The 25,281-nt window shown below is 41.1% G+C and overlaps 1 protein-coding gene and 1 long non-coding RNA gene across 5 annotated transcripts; both read right to left on the bottom strand.

The window, feature by feature from the left end:
• Positions 1-5,417: 5,417 nt before the first annotated feature.
• On the bottom strand, positions 5,418-25,153 carry LOC105042510 (3-isopropylmalate dehydratase large subunit, chloroplastic). 4 transcript variants are annotated; one of them, XM_073256883.1, is made up of 16 exons: positions 24,842-25,153; positions 24,616-24,732; positions 24,408-24,539; positions 24,133-24,303; positions 16,204-16,356; positions 16,006-16,074; positions 15,802-15,918; positions 12,644-12,718; positions 12,425-12,502; positions 12,249-12,344; positions 11,983-12,032; positions 11,456-11,510; positions 11,191-11,322; positions 6,644-6,691; positions 6,404-6,562; positions 5,418-5,873 (listed from the first exon to the last, which is right to left on the bottom strand). In XM_073256883.1, the coding sequence occupies exons 2-16, from the start codon at positions 24,661-24,663 to the stop codon at positions 5,733-5,735; spliced, it is 1,524 nt and encodes a 507-aa protein (XP_073112984.1). In that variant the 5' UTR covers positions 24,664-24,732; positions 24,842-25,153; the 3' UTR covers positions 5,418-5,732. The 4 variants fall into 4 exon arrangements, with proteins under 4 accessions (XP_073112984.1, XP_073112985.1, XP_073112986.1 ...); XM_073256884.1 differs by having other exon boundaries at positions 24,616-24,738; positions 24,823-25,073; XM_073256885.1 differs by having other exon boundaries at positions 24,616-24,738; positions 24,842-25,059.
• On the bottom strand, positions 12,725-15,793 carry LOC140857600 (uncharacterized). The gene is made up of 3 exons (XR_012141083.1): positions 14,819-15,793; positions 14,617-14,717; positions 12,725-13,988 (listed from the first exon to the last, which is right to left on the bottom strand). It is a non-coding gene; the product is annotated as an uncharacterized lncRNA (long non-coding RNA).
• Positions 25,154-25,281: the final 128 nt, after the last annotated feature.

Genomic DNA, 25,281 nt, shown 5'->3' on the forward strand with positions numbered 1-25,281 from the left:
AAGGCCTTTTGCCTTCAGAGGCGGAGGCTGTCGCAGGTACTCTTCCCCCTCGATCTCCATCAGAATCTGCGCACGAGGAGCAGAGAGAGGAGTGTAGGAGTCATACATGGGGCGTGTCGGCTTAGGAGTCTGCCGTCGGGGCGACTTCTGATTTCGTCGCGGGGGCGAGACCCGACCGTCGGTCGGGGGCCTGCTAGGTTCGGTGGGGTCCCGATCCTTTCTTCGCTTTTCCTTCGGGCCCTTGAACTCGGTCAAGCACCGGTCAGAAGCTCCTTCGTCTGCACGCATGTACTTGTACGCGCACTCCAATAGTTCGGCATACGTCCGGGGGAGGGTCTTGTCCAGGGAGTAAGTGAACCGGGACGCCCTCAGCCCCCGTTTCATGGCCGAGATAGCCATGTCTTCGTTGAGGTCCCGGACCTCAAGCGTGGATGCATTGAATCGCGTCACGAAGTATCGAAGCGTCTCATTTTCTCCCTGTTTGAGGGAGAAAAGACTGTCCGACGTTCGCGGCGGCTTCCGGCTGGTGCTGAAGTGAGCCACGAAAGAGTGCTCGAGCTATCCGAAGGAGTGGATACTTCCCGATCGAAGATCGGAGTACCAGACCCTGGCAGCTTTGCGGAGCGTGGCGGGGAAGCCGATGCAAAAGAGAGCATCGGTTGCCCCCTGAATCGTCATAAGAGCTTTGTAGCTCTCCAGGTGGTCGATTGGGTCGGTGGAGCCATCGTAGGGCTCCACGTGCGATATCTTGAACCGACTGGGGATCGGTTCGTCGAGAATGAGTCGAGAGAGGGGTTGGGCAGTCTGAAAGTCGACGTCATTTGAAGACTTCTGCCCGTCCACCTGCAACTGTGCGAGCCGACGGTCGATTTTCTCGAACCTGCGTTCATAGTAGTCCGTCCGTCGGTGCTGGGAGACCCCAGGAGTGGAGTCTCCGAAAGATTCCGAGAGGGAGGCGGACGGCATTCGCGGTCGCTTCTCCTTCCTCGCTCGTTCCAGCTGGGAGGGAGAATGCTGTCGGGACCGATGGGTGTCGCACCGCGGCCGCCTCTCCTCCTCTCTATGGGAGCACTGTAGCAGGTGCTCCTGCGGAGGCGACAGAGATCGATGCGGGCATCGGCGGTTGCTCCTGGAGGGCATCGGACATGCCGCCGGTTGCCCGGCCGGTGATGGTGGCAGCTGGACCGGCTGTTGCTGAAGGCTTTTGACCGCGTCCGTCAGCACGGTCATCTGCTGCACGATCGCCACGATCTGTGCCTCCGTGGTCACCGCGGGATGCGGAGAGCTGGGTTCCGCCGCGGAGGGTGAAGGAGAGGCCTCTTCCCGGTGGAAAGAGTGCCTCGCCGATCCGGTGACCTTCGATCGCTAAGCTCTTGTCTTTATCATCTCGAATTCTGTGAGGGGTCACAATTCCTGGTGCTGTCGATGAAGCACCAACTTGTCACTTCCCCTTCCTAGCGCGTCAATCTGTTGCGGCCAATCCTCTCGTCGCCTGGTCGTCAGGAACGAGCGCCTGCAAAAGAAAGTCTGCACTGACCGGAGGTGGCTCCGGCGGAGACCCTCCGACGGTCAAGTCAGAGAGGAGACTAGGCAACAGCGAGAAGAAAGCAAGGAGCTCAATGAGAGAGGGAAAGAGAGAGAGAGAGCAAGCCTGGGAGTATTCGGACAGACCCCTAGCACTGTTGCCTTCCCCGATATATATAGTGGAGCGTGGTATGGCGCCGTCATTAATGGCACGGACAATTGAAGAATTGTCAATTCACTGTAGACTGTCAGAGTCGCCGTAAAGGTGTCAAATCACCGTGGGGCTGTCAAATCTCTAAGGTTGACCTATACCCTAGGTGGGATAATGCCCCTAGGCGGCAGTGCCGCATGCTGTTGTCAGAACTGACAATCTCTGGAAGTAGTACGGTGATTGGAGGAGTCGACCGACCTCAGGTCGGTGGCCAGCTGAGGGGCGTCGGATGGAGATTCGGATCCCTCCGACGGTCAGTCGGGCACGTCGCGGGAGTCGGACATCGGACCTCCTGGTGCAGTCGGTCAGGAGGGCGGAAAAGGTCTGCCCGACCGACATATCTTCGGTCGGTAGACAGCCGTCGATCGGTCGGTAACGGCACCTGACGATCGGTCGGTCGGTCGGTCGATCAGTATGTCCGATTATAAGTCGGCACGAGCATGGTCGGTCGGTATTCTCCAACAGGCGCTAAATTAAGATGCTAGATCAGTAGGGCGTGGGTTTAAATCCCAGAGGAATAGGGATTTTTTTTTTTTTTTGTGTAAGTTGAAGAGCCACAGGATGGCTCTTCTTTTCAGCGATGGCCCACCATCACATCAGCCCAAATATGCAAACCAAGCAGCGCCCACCAGGCCCACCGTTACAGCACCATCTTCTTCAACCAATTTTTAGATTTTATTTATTTTAGTTCTTAATTTTTAATATTTAATATCTCCCTCTATCAATATCCAAAAATTTCGAATCAGATGTTGATTTAAAGCTCTTGGCGTGTTCTATCCAACCATGTAAAGCTTGAAATTTGAAACTGAATGGATTTTTAATTATGCCCTATTTAAAGTTATGATTTTAAAAGTTTGAAACTTTAAATTCTCTTAAATGGCTTATCAGATTACTACCACACGTCATAGTCTGTTTGCATACAAAAATTTGTTTCATAATTCATAGTATACAGAAAGATATGATTTTTTCAATCTATAGTACAATATTATGTACAAATAGTCAATTAATCACAAAAATTATTTACTAATCCATTATTAACACACTAAATCATATCAGAAAATAGCCTAAAAATGCTCTGATACTAATGAAGAACTAAATTAAGTTCTAAGTCAAATCTAATCTTACAAATTTTTGGCCCAAATAGATATCAGGCTGCTTTATCGACTAGTCCTTGGTGTGATTAATATGAAGACACTAACATTTCATTAACGGATTAAGGAAAAAAGATTTTTGAATCTTAAAAATCTTGGAGAGTAATCTTTCTACTTTATTTTCAGAACGTATCGTGTGTTTCTTCCCATGCAGTTTTTATTTTCTTTAAATGGGGATGGGTGGTTACCATAACCATCCAAAAATCACCCAAAAATCGTATGCATCATAGACATCCCATATACCAACATATTCTTTTGAAATATTTCATAAGATGTTGGAGGATAGCTACTAATGTTTTACTAATGTTTCTCCTCCTACCTAACTTGAGCTCCAAAGAACTATTGCCATTAGCCGGCGAGCTGAATTGTTCACCATGATTATTATGAATAAGTTGGAATGGCATTAAAGTCTACAGCATCCGATTGTACATCTGGGTCAAAAGGCCTTTCGGAAGCTCTACATATTCTTTTAACTCTCCATTGGCAGGGAACCTGTCCCCCCTCGCCGTGTGGGAAGAGACCAAGTGGACGCACACAGAAGATGCTTCCACCGCGAACACTGAGAAGGGAATCTACAGTCTGCTCCTCACTAAGTGACACGACTTGGTTTGACTCATCAACGAGCGAGATACGTGTTGCTACAAGAGCGGGCCCACCTATTGCTTTCCCGGCTAATGCTGAGATCGTGCCATGTTGGATACCAAGTCAACCAGCAGTTGTGCAAAGGCGAGATCGGAGCCCATCCAAGCGGGTTCTAGATCCGCATCGGAGGAGGCTGAGTCATCACCGGACGATACGCCGATACGTGAATCAGCAAGAACCGCCAAAGCGGGCCACGAGAAGAAGCCGGAGAAGATAGATGGACGGATGAGAAGATTCAAGGACAAGCCGGTGATCATGTTCCATCACCACCACCATCTCAGACATATGGACGCTGACACGACGGTGGGGCCCATCATCACAGGTCACCGTGGAAGTATCCTGAGAGGATTCACACGGAATGAGCAGTGGACAGAGCGCCAGCTCGGCGTCAACATGGATATTTTTTTTAAAAAATTATTGATTAAAATAATTTTATTATATATATCATGCACCATCCAATAACAAATCAACATATTATTTATTATTAAAAAAAATACACTGTTATTCATACTTAATTAAAAATTTTAAATAAAAAAAATATTGTTAATTATAATTGATCAGCTGTCCGCTTTTACTATTTTGAATGAAGAAAAAAAAAATTTTTTTTTTTTGGATGATCTGCTATTTTGTTATTGAACGATGTAAGATATATATGGCAAAATTATTCTAATTAATAATTTTTTATTTTCGAGAACTTCGTCACATTTGGAGGTCAAGGAAGAACAAGACAGTCCAAGCCAACCAGGTCTGATTGGAGAGGTAGGCGAGCCGGGTTCGGGTGAAGAAGCTGCATTGGTGGCAGCGGTTTAGGAGGTGGGATGGTGTCAAATTGACCAACGGTAGGAAGCCACATCTCAGGCTGGGTTTTAGCAACACAAATCTTTGAACCACAAATGCGCAGCAGCCGGGTAATTTTCTTAATCAAAAGTATATATGTAATAACATAAACTTCAATGAATTTATCCAATGGTGGTGCTATTGAATTAATTCTTATTAAATAAAAACAGATTTAACCAAAACTATTCAAACAGGCAGAGGCCAATTAAATAATATTCCTATAGCAATTAGAGTTTGAATTTTAAGTTCATAAGAGATGGTATAAGATCTATAGTACATAAAAAAAAAAAATCACTTATTTGATCAAGTATGCTATTAATTAATTTCTATCCATCATTATTATGTATGCTTCTGGAGGAGCGTGCATGCAAGAAAGGGATCATCGAGTGATCTGCATATAATCCCGAAATGATTGGTGTTACACTATGAGGCATTCGATGCATAGGTCTCTGAGCCAAATCACTCAACACCGGATAACCCAATGCTGGCACTTAAGCAAGCCTCAGGAGTGCTATTTCTGCCCCAATGCATGTTTTAGATTTCTTGTACAATAGACAAAGTTAATCATTCGCAGGAACAATTTGCCCAAAAGAATTAACTAAAAGGTTAACTTTGTTTGATTTGCACCAGATTCTGATCTATTATCTACATTCTATAAGCTCCAAATTACAAAAAAAAAAAAAAAAAAGATTATGCATCCAGAATGAAAAAGGATACATGGGATTTTTTGTCATGTGTAGACATAATTCTAAATGATTAGGCATCCCTCGTCTAATTACTGCCCCAACAGAAGTAAGATAAACACCACAGAAGGATACCTTTCACTGAAGACTTTTTGTTTCTCATGATTTCCAATATACAGACATTTGCATACCCACACTATCAAACTTACGCGGTTCAAAAACGAATGCTTCTTTAAATCATCCTTGTCGATCAAGGATACAACTGATGAACTTATCAAACCTTGCATCCACTGGTTATGACCAGCTTGATGATAGTATCGACGAAATTCCGTGCTATGAGATTTTTTGCCAACAAAACACAAGCAAAGATACAAAAGCAAAATATACATATTTTAATACTCTGAAAGGAGTTTAAGCACTCAAAATCATCGCTTAATCGTCAATAGCCTATAAATAAAACTCTTGACCAACCCTACAGTCCCCACCTCTTATAAGAGTCCCTTGTTGAAATATGAATCATATCTCAAAGTCATCTCTCCTCAATGTAGGTTGGATCCTACATATTTCTACATAATATAATTAATACATCCAGAAGAGTACACTGTAAATGACACCAAGCCTGGAGATAGTAAACACAAAAATATAAGACAGCCTAGGATAGTACAGTAAGCCACAAGATGTCCTTTAGAGGAGGAACTCTCTTGGATCTGTAACATAGCCAGTCAGAGCTGAAGCCGCAGCTGTATATGGTGAAGCAAGATAGACCTGGCCCTCTTTGTGCCCCATTCTGCCAGGGAAGTTCCTATTTGTGGTAGAGACGCAAACCTGCACAAGGCCATAATTTGACAGATTCAGAATTAAATGAAGGCAAAATCCAAGTCAAAACCACCTCAAGTATTAGAGAATAATCACTAGCTGAAATCCATCCACCGTGTGACTAACAAACATAATATGGGTCAACTTTACAGTCTTAAATGGTCCGCATGATCATTAACATATTTTTCATAACAGCTTGACCAGCTTTGGACAACCTATCACAACAACCAAAAGGTTTTCATTTCTCTTATTAATTTTTTTTCAACACATGGAGAGACTCTGTGCTCATCCAAACTGTTGGTGGGCTACGTTGCAACCTTTTTGAGCTGAAATACCTAGATTTCTCAACCAAAAAAACCCACCAATTCAGCAGACTTGATCAGGGATTTCAGACACTGATTAAGATACAGACAAGCCAGTCTACCACAATACACTAGTTTGCACTAGTATAGGCTTGTGGCTGAACCAACTGCCTGCGACCAAGGTGGGCTGGGAAACAAAAATATTTCTAAAGAAATTCCATGAGATAAGAAACTTGCCTGAGGTTCATTCATCCGTGCATAAGTGTCTCGTGGGCCACCCAAACAAGCTGCACAACTAGGACTTGCCGGAACCTCACAACCGGCTTCCTCAAATATCTGAGAGCAAGTCTTGCCACCAGATCCTGGCACTGGAAGGCTATATACATCCATCCATACCTACAGAAAATTATGATAATGAGCTGTGAGTCCTAGTTTACAGCAAATCCAGTTTCCTTCTATATGAGGTGATGGTCCTACCTTTTGTGTAGCAGGGACAAGAAAAGTGGGCACCTTAACCTTTTTGCCCTGGTCATAGAACAGAAACTCATGAGCCAAATAGTGCAACATCAAGTCAAATACATAAGCAGGATCTTTGTTTGAATGTGCATGTAATACAAACACAAATGGCAGAAAGAATTAAACAGCATCCCATGATATCATCTTTTTTACCTAAAGAGATTGGTTACAATTTCACAACTCTTGGTTGATGAAATCTTGCAAGTGATGCCCTCAACTTACAGCCATAATCCAAGATAACTACCTAAAGGAGAATAAAGACTATCCAGCAGAAAATGAAAACACTGTGTTCACTAAAATCCCATTTAAATACAACCAACTGAAAATAACAACACTTGGAAATTCAACCATGCAATCTATTTCTTCAAGTCTACCACTTAGGGTTTCAAACCACTCCCAAAATCTTGCACCCACTGCTGAGACTTCTTCCTGACAATCGCATCTTTTCCATCAACCAATTCTTCAACCTATATTGTTATAAAATATTTAGAGTTTGAATATAATATTGTTGAAAAATAGTCCCATACCAAAAAGGCTAGGGACTCAAGTTGGTCTCAAATATTGATAGGCCCATCCGCCGACCAACTTAAGCTTTTGGATCACACTAGCATGGCACTCTTTTTAGCTAGCAATGCCTCTACACACCTATCCGCGTAATCTTCAAGTTCCATCTCTCCTCACACTCTACATATGAGATGGGGTATTGAGGAATAATCCCATGTTAGATAGGTTAGTAACTCAAGTTGTTCTCAGATACTCAAAGATCCATCCAAGGATTCAGATCCTAGTGGGACGTCTCATGGGATACCGAGATGGGGTACCATCCCATGTGTTGGGACAGGCTGTCCCATTAGCACCCCAGCATCCCGATCGGGACCCCTTGGGACATCTCTGTCCCAAGTGTCAGGACAAGACGGGACAGCGACACGTTCCGTTCCATGAAAAAATCGAGACAGCCCCATCCCACGAGATTTAAAACCTTAGATCCATCCACCTAAAAGTTTAAGCTTTTGGGTCGGACTCTAACAAGATTTACATATTATTTACATCCATAAATAAGCATCTCATTGTTGACATACTGTACTATTTCATTATATTCAGATTTATGTCATAGACCAGCCCAAAACTGAATAATAATCTAATACCTTACAGTAAAAGTTGCTTTGTCAAAGATAGTTCATTCATGCCTCTTGGACCAGCAGCACCATTCTTAGGCCTATCCCCTGCAGATCCTTGCATGTGGCACATCACAGGACCTGCTATTCTAGGCCAATCATGCAATAAGCAATCGAAGCAATGCACATCTCTCAACTCACATTGGTCATGTGTCTGCAACCTGTGGAGACCCGTGTGAATCTGACACTCACAGGCTAACCTATGAATAAAATTTTGGGCAAAAGCATCTCTATAGGGGATGAGTTGTTAGCAACATTTACAACAATGTGGATATCCCCAAATAATGGACCACATCCTGACCCTTAATTTCATTGTTTCAAAAAGTGGTCTATGCAGCTGCATATGCGAAGGCTGCCCCTGAACAGGACTGCACAGGTTATATGCAGTCCTCATATGCCTCGGCGGCTGCATATGCACCTGCATAACACATATGTGGCTGCATATGCACCCACAAATTGCATATATGCCCACATTCCTTAAGTACTACATGTTTTCACCACTTTCGTTTGTGAAGTATGTACTTCAAAGTTTAAACTTTGTTATACACTTATACTCTTCTAAAAATATTTTGTTGCCATTTATACTTAACTCATTGTTGCAAGTCTGAGGATGGTCTATACTTCATAGCATGATAGTCATTTCATTAGGTTAACATCTCATGTTAGAACTTTAGAATATGCACTCAAAAACCTAATGGGTATGAATGTGCATACATAATTCTTATTATCTTTTCTGAACTTTTTTAATTCATTTCTTTTTGTAAAAATTTATATAATATTTACGTACCTTGTTTTTGAGATATTAAAAAAAATCAACTGTACACGCAGCCCACTAAAATAAGAATGAATTGGTGTATACGATTCTTTTTTTGAATTTTATTGATTAATTTCTTTTAATTTAACCATTTATATAATTAAATATATATCATTTATTTAGATATTTAAAAATGTGAATCACATATACACCTGCATATGCGCTCCATATATCATATATGCGCACTCGGAAATAACCTAACCTCTCGCATACTGTGGCTGCCTTATAGTAGGATTATTGGTTGATTTTGGGAATAAAATAATGGTGCTGTAGCAGCAGTTATTAGCTGTTATAACAGCAAGGGCCATTACCCCATTATGGTCCGAGCAATCTAGGGCCTTGTTGTAACCATTATAACAATCATTCATTACTTTAAACCTTGGTTGATATAGGACACTTGCCTAGAAACACCATGAATTCTTTCATTTTCTCACCCCAAATTAGAAACACCCTTGTTTGTAACCAGAAGTGCAGCTTGAGTTGGGCTCAACTCGAACCTGATTGCCTGACTCGCACATTGGATTGAGTTCAGTTGAGGTTTTATAAAATTAGGTTGGGCTTAATCTCAAAAATCATAACCTGACCTCAAATAGGGTTGGGTTAGGGTTGACCTTCAACCTAACATGGACTCATTTCTAACCAAAACCAAACTGGATCTAAATTAACTCCCAACCAATATATAAATAAATAATTCATTTTATGTTTCATATAGATAACTTACATGTTTAGATAGTCATATGCTTAGGCTTGTAACATTATGTGAGAGTGTGTCATGGAAATTGATGAATGTTGAGTCCTTAATCCGACAAACATTAATCCAACAAAAGCATCTCAAACCTTTTCATGTCTCAAAATTTATATTCAACCCAATCTAACCTGATTAACGTGGCACAGCCTAACCAATCCACATAACCAGATCTCATCAGAATTTAGCTTGACAACATATTGGGTTGGGCTAGGTTCGAGAAATCCCAACCTGAGAAAGGTTGGGTCGGGATTGGGCCATAAAGAGGTTGGATTGGGTAAGGGTTTGCCCTCAACCTGACCCAGACTGCCCGAGTTGCAATCCTTTTTGTAATTTTTGAAGAAGTCAAGTTTTTTCCTTTTCTTCTTTACCATGTCTCATGCTCTTTTCTTCTGTCCAGCAACAATCTGTGTTTTCCTTCACTTGGCACTTGCCATATCCCATGAATTCTTTAATGGTTGAATGGTTTTCTTCCTTCCCCTTGCCCTCTCTAATTTATTTCCTCTCATCTTTTCTCTTCTCTTTTCTAAAGACAGTCTATCCTATCATCCCTCCCGTTTGTCCAAGAAGGCATTAGGAGTACATGGTTCTATTCCACTAATTTTTTTTTTACAAAAAAGAAGAAAATAGATAGGTGTGTCAATAAGTCAAAAGAAGTTTTATTCTCTTTGTATGTAGGGGTAATCGTTATAATACACAGGACGTGATGAAAGGACTCAACACCTACTGCAAAATTCAATGTAGAGGATTGGAGAAATGCAAATCTAAACCATCGAATATGATCTACAAAGCCAAAACTGCCACTGTACAAAAAGAAACATGTTTTAGAGGCTTCTAGCCTATGCATCAAGACCTCCCATATATGTAGCTTTGGAAATGAAATACATTGTGTTGGTTTCAAAATGACTTGATGCATAGGCAAGGGTTCTTCAAAATATGACTCTTAAATTGGCATTTTAAGCTACGGGCAGATCACATTTAATGGTCTAGATTGTATTTTTAAACCCCAACATTGATTTTTATAGTGGTGTAACATCCTCTGTTTAAGATTATAGCCAGACCCTGCATGTGCGTGTAAATATGTAAAACCAATGTAAGTGATTCCTTAGGCGAATTTAAGCTGCCAGTTTGGTTGCTTTAAGATAATCCTCAGGTTCATGTAAGTTAAAATGCAACTTAAAATACTAAAGTTATAAATGACTGCAGTAGTTTTATTTGAAATATAGGGCATTCCACTTAACGTAACCAACATTGAAAGTAGCCCACACAGCAGCCTGAAAAGCAAGCCAACTGTAGGCACTTTTTTTGCTAACACAAGGATGACACTTAAAAAATGGAATGTCCAATCGTGTCAGGTCAAGCATCCAGAAATTCTGACATTTCTAGATACCTAAAAATGGAGCATCCAAATAACACATGACGCATATTGGGGTGGCAGTGGATTGGCATTGCGGTGTTACTAAGTGATAAGAACAAGAACCTAGAATAGTGAAGCAAACTCACAATTCAATATTTTTAATGGCATAACATCACATTCCAACATGTTAATTTAGAGAATCAAGCTTAACATGAAATCCTTTTTAAATTAACTGTGGAAAAGAAATTCTGGAATTTTTTGAACTAACAAAACATGGACACAAAATCTTGTCTGAATATTTAAAAAAAAGCTATTAAACTTCTCCATTCTCCATCACCTAGCACTGGAAAATAGTGGACCTATAGAAGACGGACTGACAACCAAATTTACAAAAGATGAGATCCAAAAGTTTCTTACCGAAGCTAGAAAAACCTTTGCAGCAGCTAGAAAGTCCTCTGTCTTTCCACCAGTGCAAGAGCCAATATATACCCTGTCAATTTTGACATCCTTGCATTCTCTTGCTAAAGCACGATTATCAGGAGAATGTGGCTGGAATAATATAAAATGGATCAAGATTAACAGCTATAGAGGAAGCAGCATTTTCATACTATTAGTGCAAAAGGATAAAAGGGAAAAAGAAACTCCCACACTTCAAAGAACTCAGTATTCTAACACTACAAACCTTTGCAACCAACGGCTCCAACTTGGAGACATCAAATTTGTATTCTTGAATAAATCTAGAAAGACAAAAAGAGATACGTGTGATCAGTAAATAAAATTATTTGAAGAAAATCATTAGGCAGAAAAGACAGAGTGTGAAAGCACTAAACAGGAGGGGTTGGTTAACGAGATACTTGGGAACATTTACTTCAGCAAAGCTTAAAGAAAATTTAACCATCAGAATTTATAGAAGTTAGAAGTTCCTAAGATATCAGGTTATACTGACAAAGCATGCAATATCCAAGAACGTAAGGCTGCTTATGTGAAAGAAGTAAAAGTTGGTATCATCTGGAATTTGAAAGATTTGATTTGTCCTAATTTGGGGAACCAGAAATACATAATTGGTGGAAAACCTCTCTTGATTAGAGGAATAGTATTAACCAACACAGTTGAATGGAAAAAGAAACCAAAAGGAACTTTTTACAGATGAAATAACCAGACCTTCTATAGCACTGAGAAGATAATTGTAGAAAATAAATTTACAATTACCTGAAACCATCATCACTATATACGGGTTCAGAAGTCAAGGTTGTCTTGTCCTGCAAAATCAAGTAAATAACATAAAATTTAAAATATAGAGCCATCCACCCTTGGAAACTGGACAATTTTGTGAAAGACAGCACTCTTCTATGTTTCCAATGTATTCATTTGGCGATGCCAACAAAAACAACTGTTCTGGTGTCTAATTTCCTCATTTATTTAATACAATTCACTGCAGCTTGACATAGATCAATGAAAGGGCAAACTTCCATTACCTCGAGGTATTTAAGTGTGGTTTTATCAACAGGGACAACCCCATTTTTACCCCCTGCCTCAACAACCATGTTGCACAGTGTCATTCTCTCTTCCATCTTGCATACATAAAGTCAAATTTTAGATGAAAGATATAATCAATTCCATTGCAGCAAGATATGGTACAACATAGTCTTACATTTAAACTTTCAACAGTGGAGCCAACAAATTCCATGGATTTGTATGTTGCACCAGCAACAGTTATTTCACCAATAATCTGCATGACAACAACATAAGCTGAAAATATTTTTACAATGAAAAAAAGGTCTTATTTTCTCCAGCAAATAATTACTAGATAAAATGACAAACCAATCTAAAATAAGTCAGAGTTAAGATGTTTCAATATCCATAAACTTACTTGCAAAATCAAATCCTTGGCAAGCAAATATTTGGGCATTTCTCCATCCAGTATGAACCTCATAGTTGGGGGTACCTGCAATTTTAAAGGTTCTAAGGAAAACACTTCTATAAAAGTTATATCATTTTCAATAACATAAACCAGTAAATTTTATCTTGGGTATGCAGGCTGCTGATTAGAAGCAAAAGTCTATCTGGATCCGTTTTTGTATCCAAATCAATCTAAATATGAACAAAAATTTGAGGATCCGACTATTATCCATAACCATATCCATATCCATCAAAAAAAAATGGATATGGATTTTTTGATGGATATGGATATGGATAGACAACTATCCTATCTATATCCGAATATCTAAATCTACCTATAACCCTATATAATTTTATATAATACATTAACTTTTAAAGAAAATATACAACCATATAGATATGATGTTAACTTGATTTATCATCTATTTAGTAATATCTTTGATTTTGTAGTCATAAAATTTAATTTTCCAACTTATATCTATAATTATATCCATACTTCCAGTATCCGAATTGTATCTGTATCTGTTTAAAACAAATATAGATATGAATTTTGCATCTAAATAATATCTATATCCATATTTGTATTCGTTAGACAAAACAAATATGGATATGGATATATTGGTATCCAATCCGTATCCGATCAAATTCCAATCAAAATTCAGCATGACAATTGAAGCTGTTATGATCCTAGTAAGATCCATTTGCCATCCTAATTCACCTTTGCTCCTGATTTACATTCAAAATTCATCCCGTGAGACCACAGGAACTCCCTAGTCAATTTGTATAACAGCTCAGGAATTAACTAGTGATTTTATATGCTTAGTTCTTGTTTTTTGAGCATCCTCATCATCCTACTACACTTATCAAAAATCATGGAGGTTGAAAATAAGCCTAAGGTACGTATTGGTTTATTTCTTATCTGTGTTCACCCTTAAACTTTAATATTTATCTAAAGAATGAAAGAGATAATGTTAATATTAGGACGAAGAAATGTGCCAAAATTTTATTGATGTGGTTACCTAGCATTCATTATTTTTCAATCAAACAATTATATATGAGTCAAGAAGACAACTTTAACAAGATCTAACATGGATCATGTGGACAAAAAAAAAAGAGAGAGAGAATATGCATGGTAAAAAATTTAACAAAAAAGATCAGAGTTTGAGATCACGAATCTGCGAGGAAGCATGTGAAGAACAATGATGTCATTGATGTGGTTGCAAAAACAGCTTTCCTTCAAGCATTTGCATCAAATCACAAAAGTAGGAAGCTTATTGTACTCTGAGCTCCAAGGGCATGTACATGCATCAGAACTTCTAATGGAAGAGCATCATGGGCCAACACAATATTTGGCATCAATAGATGCTAACAAGATCATAATTTGAGCTCAAATCAACTTAAACCAAGTACAATCCATAAGACAAAAGTTGGGCTAGTCTATGTATATAATGCATAAAGCAATTGTGAGCAAGGTTTTAAATGTTGTGGGATAGGGCTGTCCCAGTTTCTTCAATGGAACAGGACAGTACTAACGCTTGGATGGTAGATGTCCAATCCCATCCCGGTCTATTTCCTAACTCAGCCCATCTCAATATGTGGGATGCCCTGTCATCCCATTGATATTTAAAACCTTGGCTGTGAGTTTTAATGCCATTGTCATCGAGTCAATTTCTCATACATAGAGAATAGGTAATGTGAGATTTCTTTTGAAAAGTTCAGACTTCTGAAAGTTATCGACCTAGAAGTATACCTAGAGATATATTGTACATGTTGGTGTACTTGAAAGAGAACTTATTCTGTTCGATTTGAATAAGAATCATCAAGAATTATAATCTTCTCTTAAATGAGTGACTTTTAAGGTGGGCAGATTTTTTCCCATTGTCCCCTAACCTTTGTTGGAGTTTGAACGCCTTTTAGTCAGCAAGTCGAATTATCATACAATACCTCCTATAAGCATGCTTTTCTCTTCCCTTTAGAGGTCACTGTCATGTGAAGATGTGGCATCACTTTCGCAAATTCAATGAATCTCAAGGCATTTTAAGAGCCTGGATGAAACATACAATAATCACTTAAATAATTCAGAACCATAGGCATACACTAGTCATGTGTAGATGTAAATAATTGGATCTAAATGGCAAGAACTAACAGGCTGAGGCTTGCTTTGATGCTTGTTATCTGAACAATCACAACAAATATGAACACCTCATTTACCTCAGCAGCTAAGAAATTAGACCTTTATAAGAAATAGCGATCTCTTTCATAAACTTAACAAGTTGGGAAGACCTTTCAATAGGGCCGAACCAACCACACATCGAGCATATTGGCACTGCATGAACATGGTACCAATATGGGATTTGGTACTGAGATTGTTAACCTTTATAGTATGACTTGAGAAGGAAAAAGAATAGAATAAGAAGAACTGTATTTGCATTTCTATCAACAGGAAAAATTAGATGCAAAAAAGAGCATAGCAAAGAAAAGAATGTTTGAATAGACTTGTGGCAAAGAACAGAGAGGATACAAGAAAATTTAACAAGAACAAAATGAAAATAAACGATGTGTGACAGTTTGTTTATGTTAGAGAAGGCCAGCAATTACTAAAGATTGAAGGAAAACATAGGAGGACATAAGAAATGAAGTTTGAAGATATCGCTACAACCTAAATGACCTCCAAAACAAATAAAGATGAAACATAATTGTAAAAGTTGGTGTTGGACCAATTAATTTATATTAGCTGGTTTAAGAGCGGTAAAGGAAAGAATTTAGCATTATTTCATGGTTTCAGATCAGACTGGTCTATACCAGGCATACATATTTGTACTAGTAGAAACCGATAGATAGTACACCCCTAGTACCACATGTCCATATAGCAATTGGCAACAGGTATTGAAACCAATATTGTAAACCTTAATTCTAACTATTTGTGGTCAGCTTTATGGATCCTTATTTGCCAAATATTCCTATTTAGGATCATCTTTAATGTTATCTTAAGATTAATTATTTCTAATAAACTAAAGATAAATAAAATCATCAGTATATGCATTACTAAACTAAAAAGAAAAAACAGGAAAAAACATTTTTTTTTTAAAAAAAAAAAAAGCATTGCACATCTACTAAGTCTTTACAAACCTTAAGTAGAATTTTCCCAGTCCCCATGACAAAACCTGCATCAGTATTGCCAATTCCAGTAGCAAATTGACCAAAAGCTCCAGCATTACATGTGTGGGAATCTGTGCCAAGCAAAACCTATACGAACAATGAACCGCTTCAGAATAGATAACAAATGTAGGCAACTTTTGATACACTATATGCATCTTTAGTAATTATATGCACCTCGCTAGGTCTGCAATGACCTTCTTGGGCAAGAGCAATGTGGCATACACCCTTGTAATCTGGATTAGCCTGCATTTTTAGGTAAGGAAATTTAACATACAAATGTCAAGCAAGCTAACAATGTGTTTTTGGTTTAGTAAATTCATGATTCAACTTGTAGGCATTAACTGCTTGGAAAGAAATGAGTCAAAATCATACCCTGAAATTACCAAGATCCTTGATATCATAATAATATTTAATATTTTGTTCTGTACAGAAGTCCCTCAAAATATCCACATTACGGTTTGCACGTTCATCACTAGTGAAGATATAGTGATCTGGTATAATAACAATCTTTTCACGGTCCCAAACCTGTAATTAGTCACAGAACAAGCATTTAAAATGGAGAGGTGCATCCTTGAATATCATATAAAGCATATACCTAAAACAATGAAATTCAGACATTAAAAAAAAAATCGAAGCAACACAAAATGTTCCATATTACAATTTAGACAGAGAAAGATACAACAATGAAAAACTAAATACTGATTACTGATTACTGGATACTTATTAAACAATAATGCTTTGGTGGGGCAATCGATGAAAAGAAAAATCCTCTAACAATCGAAATAGTAAATACACAGTATTAAGCACAACACCTTTTTCTATTGATGAGTACTGCCCTAAATCGACTGTACCCTGTTAAAACAAGTCTAAACACTATCGATACCGCCCAAAACTAGGGTGCGCACCATACTATACCAACCTATACCGATCATACCACCTAGATTCAGGGAGTACTGTGATAAATAGTGCAAAAAAGGGCCTGGGAGATGTCTCGATACAGGGTGTGTATCGTACCACACTAACCTGTACCATACTGAACCAATAATGACCCATACTGTACCAGCCTTTCTTTATTAATGACATGTAATGTTTGCTGTACCATACGGAACCGATCATACCCAATCAAAGCAGGTGCAAACACTATCTGATCAAATACCACCCAAAATTGGGGGTTGCACTGTATTATACTAACCTATACTGACTCATACCAAGCTTAAAAGCTGTCTCAATACTAGTGATTATCGTATCGTACCAACTTGCACCATACTAAACTAGTAATGTACCATTGTAGTATCTAATACAAGGATTGTGGAACTTAATGACATGCCAAATAAACAAACGAAGAAATTGAAAAATTCTCAACATTAATATTCCTAGTCTCCGTACCAAAAACTGCATATCGATAGGTGGCCGATATAGTATAGTACCAATATCATACCAAACCATACAAAACCATACCAGTACACCAAAAAATATTGTTTTTTTGTTTTCAAGGTTTTTGAACTTCGTTTATTTAGTTTTGAATTAAAGAAGGATCTTGTGAGTTTGTTTGTTTATGTTTAAATGTAATATACTAATTTTTTATGTTACATGCATAAAGAATGGTGTGACTATATAATATATGTTAACAAATAAACTAGTTTTTGCATATATACACTTGCAAATATAGCTTATACATATTTTACCACCAAAAAAACTCACTATTTGCATGTTAACAAAAAGAATCCAAAATAATCATGTCTTTGTGTTCCGTTGATGGTGTTTTTACATATAAAATGGTTTTATTACACTCTGCATTGATACCCTTGAACAAATTATATAAACATATAGTTCTTTTCAATATAAACTGAATACTAGTTTTTTTTTTTTTTAGGAATAATAGAGTAAAAGGGTAATAGTGTCAGAGAGCACTCAAAATAATTATTTATTAATATCAACCAAAAATTCTAATGATACGGGCATCCACATAAAAAATAGGATGATTTTAGAGGTATATATGAAAATAGAAATTTTCAGAGAGCAATTATGTAATAAGCCATATTTGTAAGGATATATATGCGAAAAATCCTAAATTAACTAAATATAACATTAAAAATATAAAATACATATTAAAAAAGACTTTTCATTATTTCCTACCCTCTCCTCATTTCTCCTCTCTTATCTTGAAAAGAGGGAGAAAAGGGTGACAAGCCTTTCTCCATCAACAATTGAGGCCCAAAGAGGTATAGGCCTTTACCAAGTCGAACCGCTTAGAACTGAGGGTCTCCAGGTAGTTCGGCACAGTAAGAATCGATCTGCACTGGTTCAGGAAAAATTGTACCACGACCATGAACCATTCCGCTTCATGGTTGGTACAATAGATACCAACCGAATCGAGTGATTTGGTATGGAATTGCATACCATGCCTAGCAATATATAATAGCACCTCACAGTTAGTTAATGATCATATCTATGCAATCAAGATTACTCAAGGCTATAGCTTCTTCTACTAATAATGACTCCTCTGCAATCCAAACTGATGTAGGCTTCTTATACATTAGTATTAATCTACACAACAGAATAGATAGCAAAAGCATTAACTCTCAGATGCAAGACAAAGAAGGGGATGTATCTGCAGAAAAACAGATGGGAGTTCTTGCTGGATGTTCTGGGCACTCTTGGATCTCTTGACTAACCGAAAAGATAGAGATTGAATACGACTATATTCTAATTTCTTATCGATAATGGGATGAAGTCTGAAATAGAGAGACATACTATCTCCTCTCATACATTTGGTTATCACAGTCCTCCATAGACTCTTGGGATAGTTTTGTCAAGGCTTTGCAAGCTGCTTAACTAGTTGTGCCTATGAAGCACCGGTACTCCTATTTCAGGCATGTACCAACATCGGATATATTTTCGCTGTGGGTATGTTTCCGATGCGGCACCGGTACTCCTATCTCTATATTCTTGAGATTGCAAGTTTGTTCCTTGATAAACCAGATGTAGAGAAGAAGCTTTTTGCTAATAATACAGAGAATGAAGCAGCTGAAATTATTATCACTTGATTATCAAGACTTACTATTTTGATTTTTTCTACTTATTTAGACAGCTAGTGTTTTTCTTTTCATTAATTGCAAGTATTTGTTTGTTTTTTATAATGATACTTATAAATTTAGTTGAGATTTGAGAACTTAATTTTTTTAATATTCAAATATTATATATATGATTCAATTTTTTCATATATTTTTATTAATATTAGAATATTATTTATATTTAAATATTAATAAAAATATAAAATATCTAGTCATACCCGTATCGTGGTTTTTCAATTTTTGCCATATCGGCATACTCATACTGCGTACCGGTATCTATGCTTCCTAGAGTTGTGCATCACTCAACTACAACTTAAAGATTATATGCAACATCCTTTGATTTGAGCCTTGGAACTAAGAGTTAAATTGGTTGTTAGCTGCTTATGGATTCTTTTAGGACTTAATATGTGAGTATGAGCAATCTCAGTAGTTATTGCTTTGGAAGATAATGTATGTCTTTTTTTTGCTTTTTGAGATAAAGAGAAGCGGGGTGGGGAAGGAGACCCACGCACACATAATAGTGAAGTTCAACTCTTTGGGGATGCACCATCCAAAATTTGAACCCAGAACCCGGTTAAGCAAAAGGGGTGTGCCCACTAGGAGAAGCTCCAGTTCAGAAGATAATGTAGTTGCAGATCATGCCAAGAAGGTCAGCTGTATCAATGAATATGGAGATGCCACCGAATTGAAAAGCTATAGTGGTGGAGTGAAACACGATTCTGAAAGTTTCAAAAAGCTTTATGCTATCTGTAAATCATTTTGAAAGAAACTAAGCATCTAGACAAGCATAATGCTGTAAACAAGTCATTCTAGTACCCTGTTAGTGGTTGTCCATTCTGATCTACCACCATAGTATATATATTTCTGTGCTCAGTTGCATGAAGCACAAAAGAAAACGGGAGTAAGAGAAGATGCATGGATAGAAAAGCATCTAACAACAACATCAAGTGTATCAACTTCTGGACCTAAACTCCCCCCCCCCCCCCCCCCCCCCCCCCCGCAAACCCTCCCACAAATCTTATGTCTCCTTTTATCATTACCAAATACAACCTCCAAATATGTGTGTACAATCATGTAGTAGACTCCAAATTGTAATTTTGTAACCATCATCATCCCCACCAATACTATCCTCTAATTTCACACCAATAACCCTATTAAAGGAACCATTAACAAAAGTTGATACACCCTTGAGGCCTACATAGCAGGAACATAGAAGAGATATATATAAACCATAGTATTTAGCTTATGTAGCATTGTTTGTCAAGCAAACTCATAATGTTGAATTCGAGAGATAAGCACAACCATGATCGTTAATCCTTGTCCCAACAATTGGGGTCACATGTATGAATCATCAGTCTCCAAGCAATATGTTGGAACTGAAAACTGAGGAAAAGAAAAGAAAAGGAAAGAAAGAAGGAAAAATGAGGAGTATAGTTGAAAACCTTTCTCAATGATGCAACCATTTACAAGTCATGGTTGGACAAAGACATAATATCATATTACTTAACTAGTAAGTTCAAAATTTCCATAAACAACTCGAGCTTACCCACAAGCATCTTAATCTTAAACTTGGACATCATAAACTTTAAATTCATAACCAAAATGGTTTCGAATGCATATAATATGTTAGGATTTGACGCCTCGAGATTCAGCCCACATTGAGCCCACAGCGAAGTTCGCGGCGAAAAACGGAGTCCAACGAGATCAAGATCACCTGAATCGGAGCTCGGATGGAGGAGATACGAGCTTTTGAAGTCGGCACAAGAATCGAGGCGGCGGAGGACTGCCGGCGACCGGCGGCGGCGGCACGGCCGCAGGTGGCGGCGCACGGGACGCGCGTCCCAGGCCCGCGTGGGACATGGGACCCAGGCCTGCGCGGGACGCGCGACCCAGGCCCACGCGGGACGCGCGACCCAGGCCTGCTGGCCCCTTGCCCCGGTCCACCGTGGACCGGGTGGTCCACGGCGCGGCCTGTGGACCGCGTGGGCGTTTCCCACGCGTTTCTCGCGGTCCACGGCACTATTCCGTGGACCGGAGCGCGATCGGACGGCCCAGAGAGATTGCGGTCTTGATCCGACGGTCCAGGAGGTTTTTTGGCTTTGTTTAGGACTCCTAATCTCTCTCTAATCAAGTTTTAAACCCGTTTAAGCCTTTAAAAGGGCTGTGCGTGAAACAGAGAAGAGGTGGGCTCGGGTTTTCTCGCCGCCGTACGAACCAGAGGAGAGAGAGAGGCTAGGGCGCTGAGAGAGAAGGAGCAGGAGGCTCCTGGACAGCGGTCACCAGGCTCTTCAGGGGTTCAGGGGGGTCTCCAAGAGAGAGAGAGCTTTTGTGAGGGGAACTTTATGTGAGAGAGAATTGGGTGTACAAGGGTTGAGGATGAGGTCTCCTCTTGTAAAATTTTCTTTTCATAGTGAAGTTTGCATGCCCCGTGGAGGCGAGCCCTTTTGTGGCTGATCCACGTATTTTGATTGTTTTTCCTTTTGTTTTGTTTTTTTTTTCTTCCTGCTGCATCACGTGGTACTGAAAGGATCTTGGGAGGTGGTGTCCTGACCAGACATCCACCCAACAAGTGGTATCAGAGCAAGACAGTACAAGGACGCAGATTGCAGTGGTGGTGAGCAAGACTGAAGATGGAGAAAACAGGAACAATCAAGATGGAGATCAACCAGTTTGATGGTAAGAGCAATTTCTCCTTGTGGCAGGCAAGGGTGAAGGACGTACTCATCCAACAGGGGTTGATCGAAGCTCTCTTGTGCGATGAGAAGCCGACCACCATGGAGGTGCGGGATTGGAAATGGCTACAGATGCAGGCGGTGAGTACCATCCGCATGTACCTGGCGGATGAGGTGGTGATCCATGTGCTGAGCGAGACTTCCCCGACGGTGCTGTGGTCGAAGCTCGAGGAGTTGTACATGGCGAAGTCTCTCACCAATACTCTTTTCCTCTGGAGGCAGTTTTACCAACTGCGGATGACTGAGGGACAGAGCGTGTAGGAGCATTTGAGCCACTTCCAGAAGATCCTCACCGACCTTCTCAGCGTTGGCGAGAACGTTGAGAAGACCAGGGCGCTGGTTTTGCTGGCGTCGCTTTCCTCTTCGTACGAGTCCTTGGTGACTGCTCTTCTAGTGGGGAAGAGCACTATCAAGATGGACGAGGTCACCGCGGCGATACTCCAGAACGAGGTTCTCAGGAGAGAGAACCCAGCTTCGAGCTCAGGTGTCGATAGCTCAGCTTTGGTGGCTTCTGAAGGTGCAGAAGGCGGTAGACGGAGCGACAGGAGATCGCAACGAGGGCGGTCTAAGTCCAGGAGGGACTTGAGCAAAACCAGGTGTTACCGGTGTGAGGAGTTGGGGCATCTAGCCAGAGATTGCCCTCAATTGAAAAATCGGACGGTGGCTGCTGTAGCGACGGCCGGCAGTGATTTAGATGGAGATGTCTTTGAGATATCTGACGAGGTATCTGCTTCTTCCCAACAGTGGATATTAGATTCTGCATGCCCCTATCATGTGTGTTGCAGAGAGGAGCAGTTTAACTCCCTGGAGAACAGTGAGGGCACTGTATATCTGCCGGATAAATCGAGCTGTGCGATCAGAGGCCTTGGGACGGTCAGCTGGAGGACACATGACGGTGCAGTGAGGAGATTGGGGGAGGTCCGATACATACCCGATTTCAGACGGAATCTTATCTCACTTAGCAGACTGGATTCGAGAGGCTACAGGACGGTAGCTGGTGGAGGAATCCTGAGGGTGCTACGCGGCGATAGGATTGTGCTGGAGGGGAAGAAGGGGAGCAGAGGACATTATTACCTGTCAGGGAGCCCAGTGCGAGGTGGAGCATCGGGAGCCAGGTGGAGCCCAGAGCGAGGTGGAGCTCCAGGAGGCGGATCGGGCACGAGACAGGAGACTCGGGAGGACGAGAGGCGACGTCGCAAGGTAAGATTCCTATTGCCGCAGGATGATGCCCCGAGCAGGTCTCAGGTCAGGAGGAGCACAGCATACGACGGAGATGGGATCGAGCAGCCTAGCTCGACTCCCATGTTTGCCCATCCATGATCAGCAGGCGATTGCCCCAGGGCATGGGGGCGAGGAGATCCAGAAGCTCTCGAAGTTTGGAAGAGGCCGAATATCGAGTCGAGGTGGAGATTGTTAGGATTTGACGCCTCAAGATTCAGTCCACATTGAGCCCACAGCGAAGTTCGCGGCGAAAAACGGAGTCCAACGAGACCAAGACCACCTGAATCGGAGCTCGGATGGAGGAGATACGAGCTTTTGAAGTCGGCACAAGAATCGAGGCGGCGGAGGACCGCCGGCGACCGGCGGCGGGCGGCGGCGGCGTGCGGAACGCGCGTCCCAGGCCCGCGTGGGACGCGGGACCCAGGCCTGCGCGGAAGGCGCGACCCAGGCCCACGCGGGACGCGCGACCCAGGCCCAGGCCCGCGCAGGACGCGCGACCCAGGCCTGCTGGCCCTTTGCCCTGGTCCACCGTGGACCGGGTGGTCCACGGCGCGGCCTGTGGACCGCGTGGGCGTTTCCCACGCGTTTCTCGCGGTCCACGGCACTATTCCGTGGACCGGAGCGCGATCGGACGGCCCAGAGAGATTGCGGTCTTGATCCGACGGTCCAGGAGGTTTTTTGGCTTTGTTTAGGACTCCTAATCTCTCTCTAATCAAGTTTTAAACCCGTTTAAGCCTTTAAAAGGGCTGTGCGTGAAACAGAGAAGAGGTGGGCTCGGGTTTTCTCGCCGCCGTACGAACCAGAGGAGAGAGAGAGGCTAGGGCGCTGAGAGAGAAGGAGCAGGAGGCTCCTGGACAGCGGTCACCAGGCTCTTCAGGGGTTCAGGGGGGTCTCCAAGAGAGAGAGAGCTTTTGTGAGGGGAACTTTATGTGAGAGAGAATTGGGTGTACAAGGGTTGAGGATGAGGTCTCCTCTTGTAAAATTTTCTTTTCATAGTGAAGTTTGCATGCCCCGTGGAGGCGAGCCCTTTTGTGGCTGATCCACGTATTTTGATTGTTTTTCCTTTTGTTTTGTTTTTTTTTTCTTCCTGCTGCATCGCGTGGTACTGAAAGGATCTTGGGAGGTGGTGTCCTGACCAGACATCCATCCAACATAATAAGATTCTAGTCCAATGAATGCAATCCATATTGATCATAGCATGATAACAAAAAGCATAATTTAACCTCTAACAGCGCAAGTAGAAAGAGGAAGGGAGAAAAGGGGCCAGTCATCACCTTTGCATTCTGACCAAACTCTCTCTTAAAAATCCCAATAGTCCCCGGCCCGCAAACATCATGGGTCATCAGCACATCCACATTCACCCACACATTCTCACCGGGTGCCAATTGTGTCCGTTCTGATGCCCTTGCCAAGATCTTCTCCGTCATAGACATAGCATGTTTGACCTAAAAGCAAAAAATAAAAAATAAAATAAAAAAAGATCAGATGACCTAGAAGAATTGAACTAAAATAAGAATCAAAAGTCTAATAAACTAGAAAGAATCGCAACTGAACCAGTGGTTGCTGGAGAACGCTGAGGTTGCGTCGGCGCCATAACTGCAAGAACTCTATTCAGAGCTTGTTTCCTACATCCATGGGCGCTGATTGAAGGGATAAAACGAGACATCAGCCCTGACTCCATCTGCAATAAACAAAATATTAGTAAACAATGAGATTTTGTAAACGAAACAGAAATAGTTGTCAAAAAAAGATTGTACCTTTCTGCCAAAGATTGAAAAGCTGGGAGCCATGATTGGCGAAGCCATTAGCGATCAATTAAAGATCAGCTTTTTCCCTTTATAACTCGGTATAAAAGCACAACTCTTTTTCAATCTCTGCAGCTACAAAAAAGAAAAAGGATGAGAACTATAAGAACGGATCAAAAAAAGAAACAAAAATGAACTAAAAAAGCAAACTTTCGTTACAGGAGTTATCAGATATTGCCGTGTTGGAGCTCGTCGAGGGAATTGGCGGGGGATCGTGTGGTCCACGAGAGCAGAGGAAAAAAAGATTGTTCTTAGATCTATAAACCGACCGGATTTCGATCTCGACGGGTTTCGATGTGATCCATTCCACAGAACCGTTGACCACCGGCTACCCGAACCCTGCCCGGCCTGATCCCAAAGAGAGAGAGAGGTGATGACGAGATGGCCCGCCGCCGCTGCGTGGGCACTGTGTGGATGGGTTGGGTACTCGCAAAATTTGCCCTACCCGTATCCGAATCCGTCCACACCCGATTACGAAATTGGTACACCCGTCGGGTACCCGAACCAGTCCGTTCAACCCTCACTCGTATTGATATTATCATGAGAAAATCGCTCTCTCGAAACCTCGAGGACCAACTCACATCGCCACAACTCGCAACCCTGTTGGAACGAACCCTC

Source organism: Elaeis guineensis, chromosome 4, assembly GCF_000442705.2.
Source record: "Elaeis guineensis isolate ETL-2024a chromosome 4, EG11, whole genome shotgun sequence".
In the NCBI taxonomy this organism is placed as follows: domain Eukaryota; kingdom Viridiplantae; phylum Streptophyta; class Magnoliopsida; order Arecales; family Arecaceae; genus Elaeis; species Elaeis guineensis.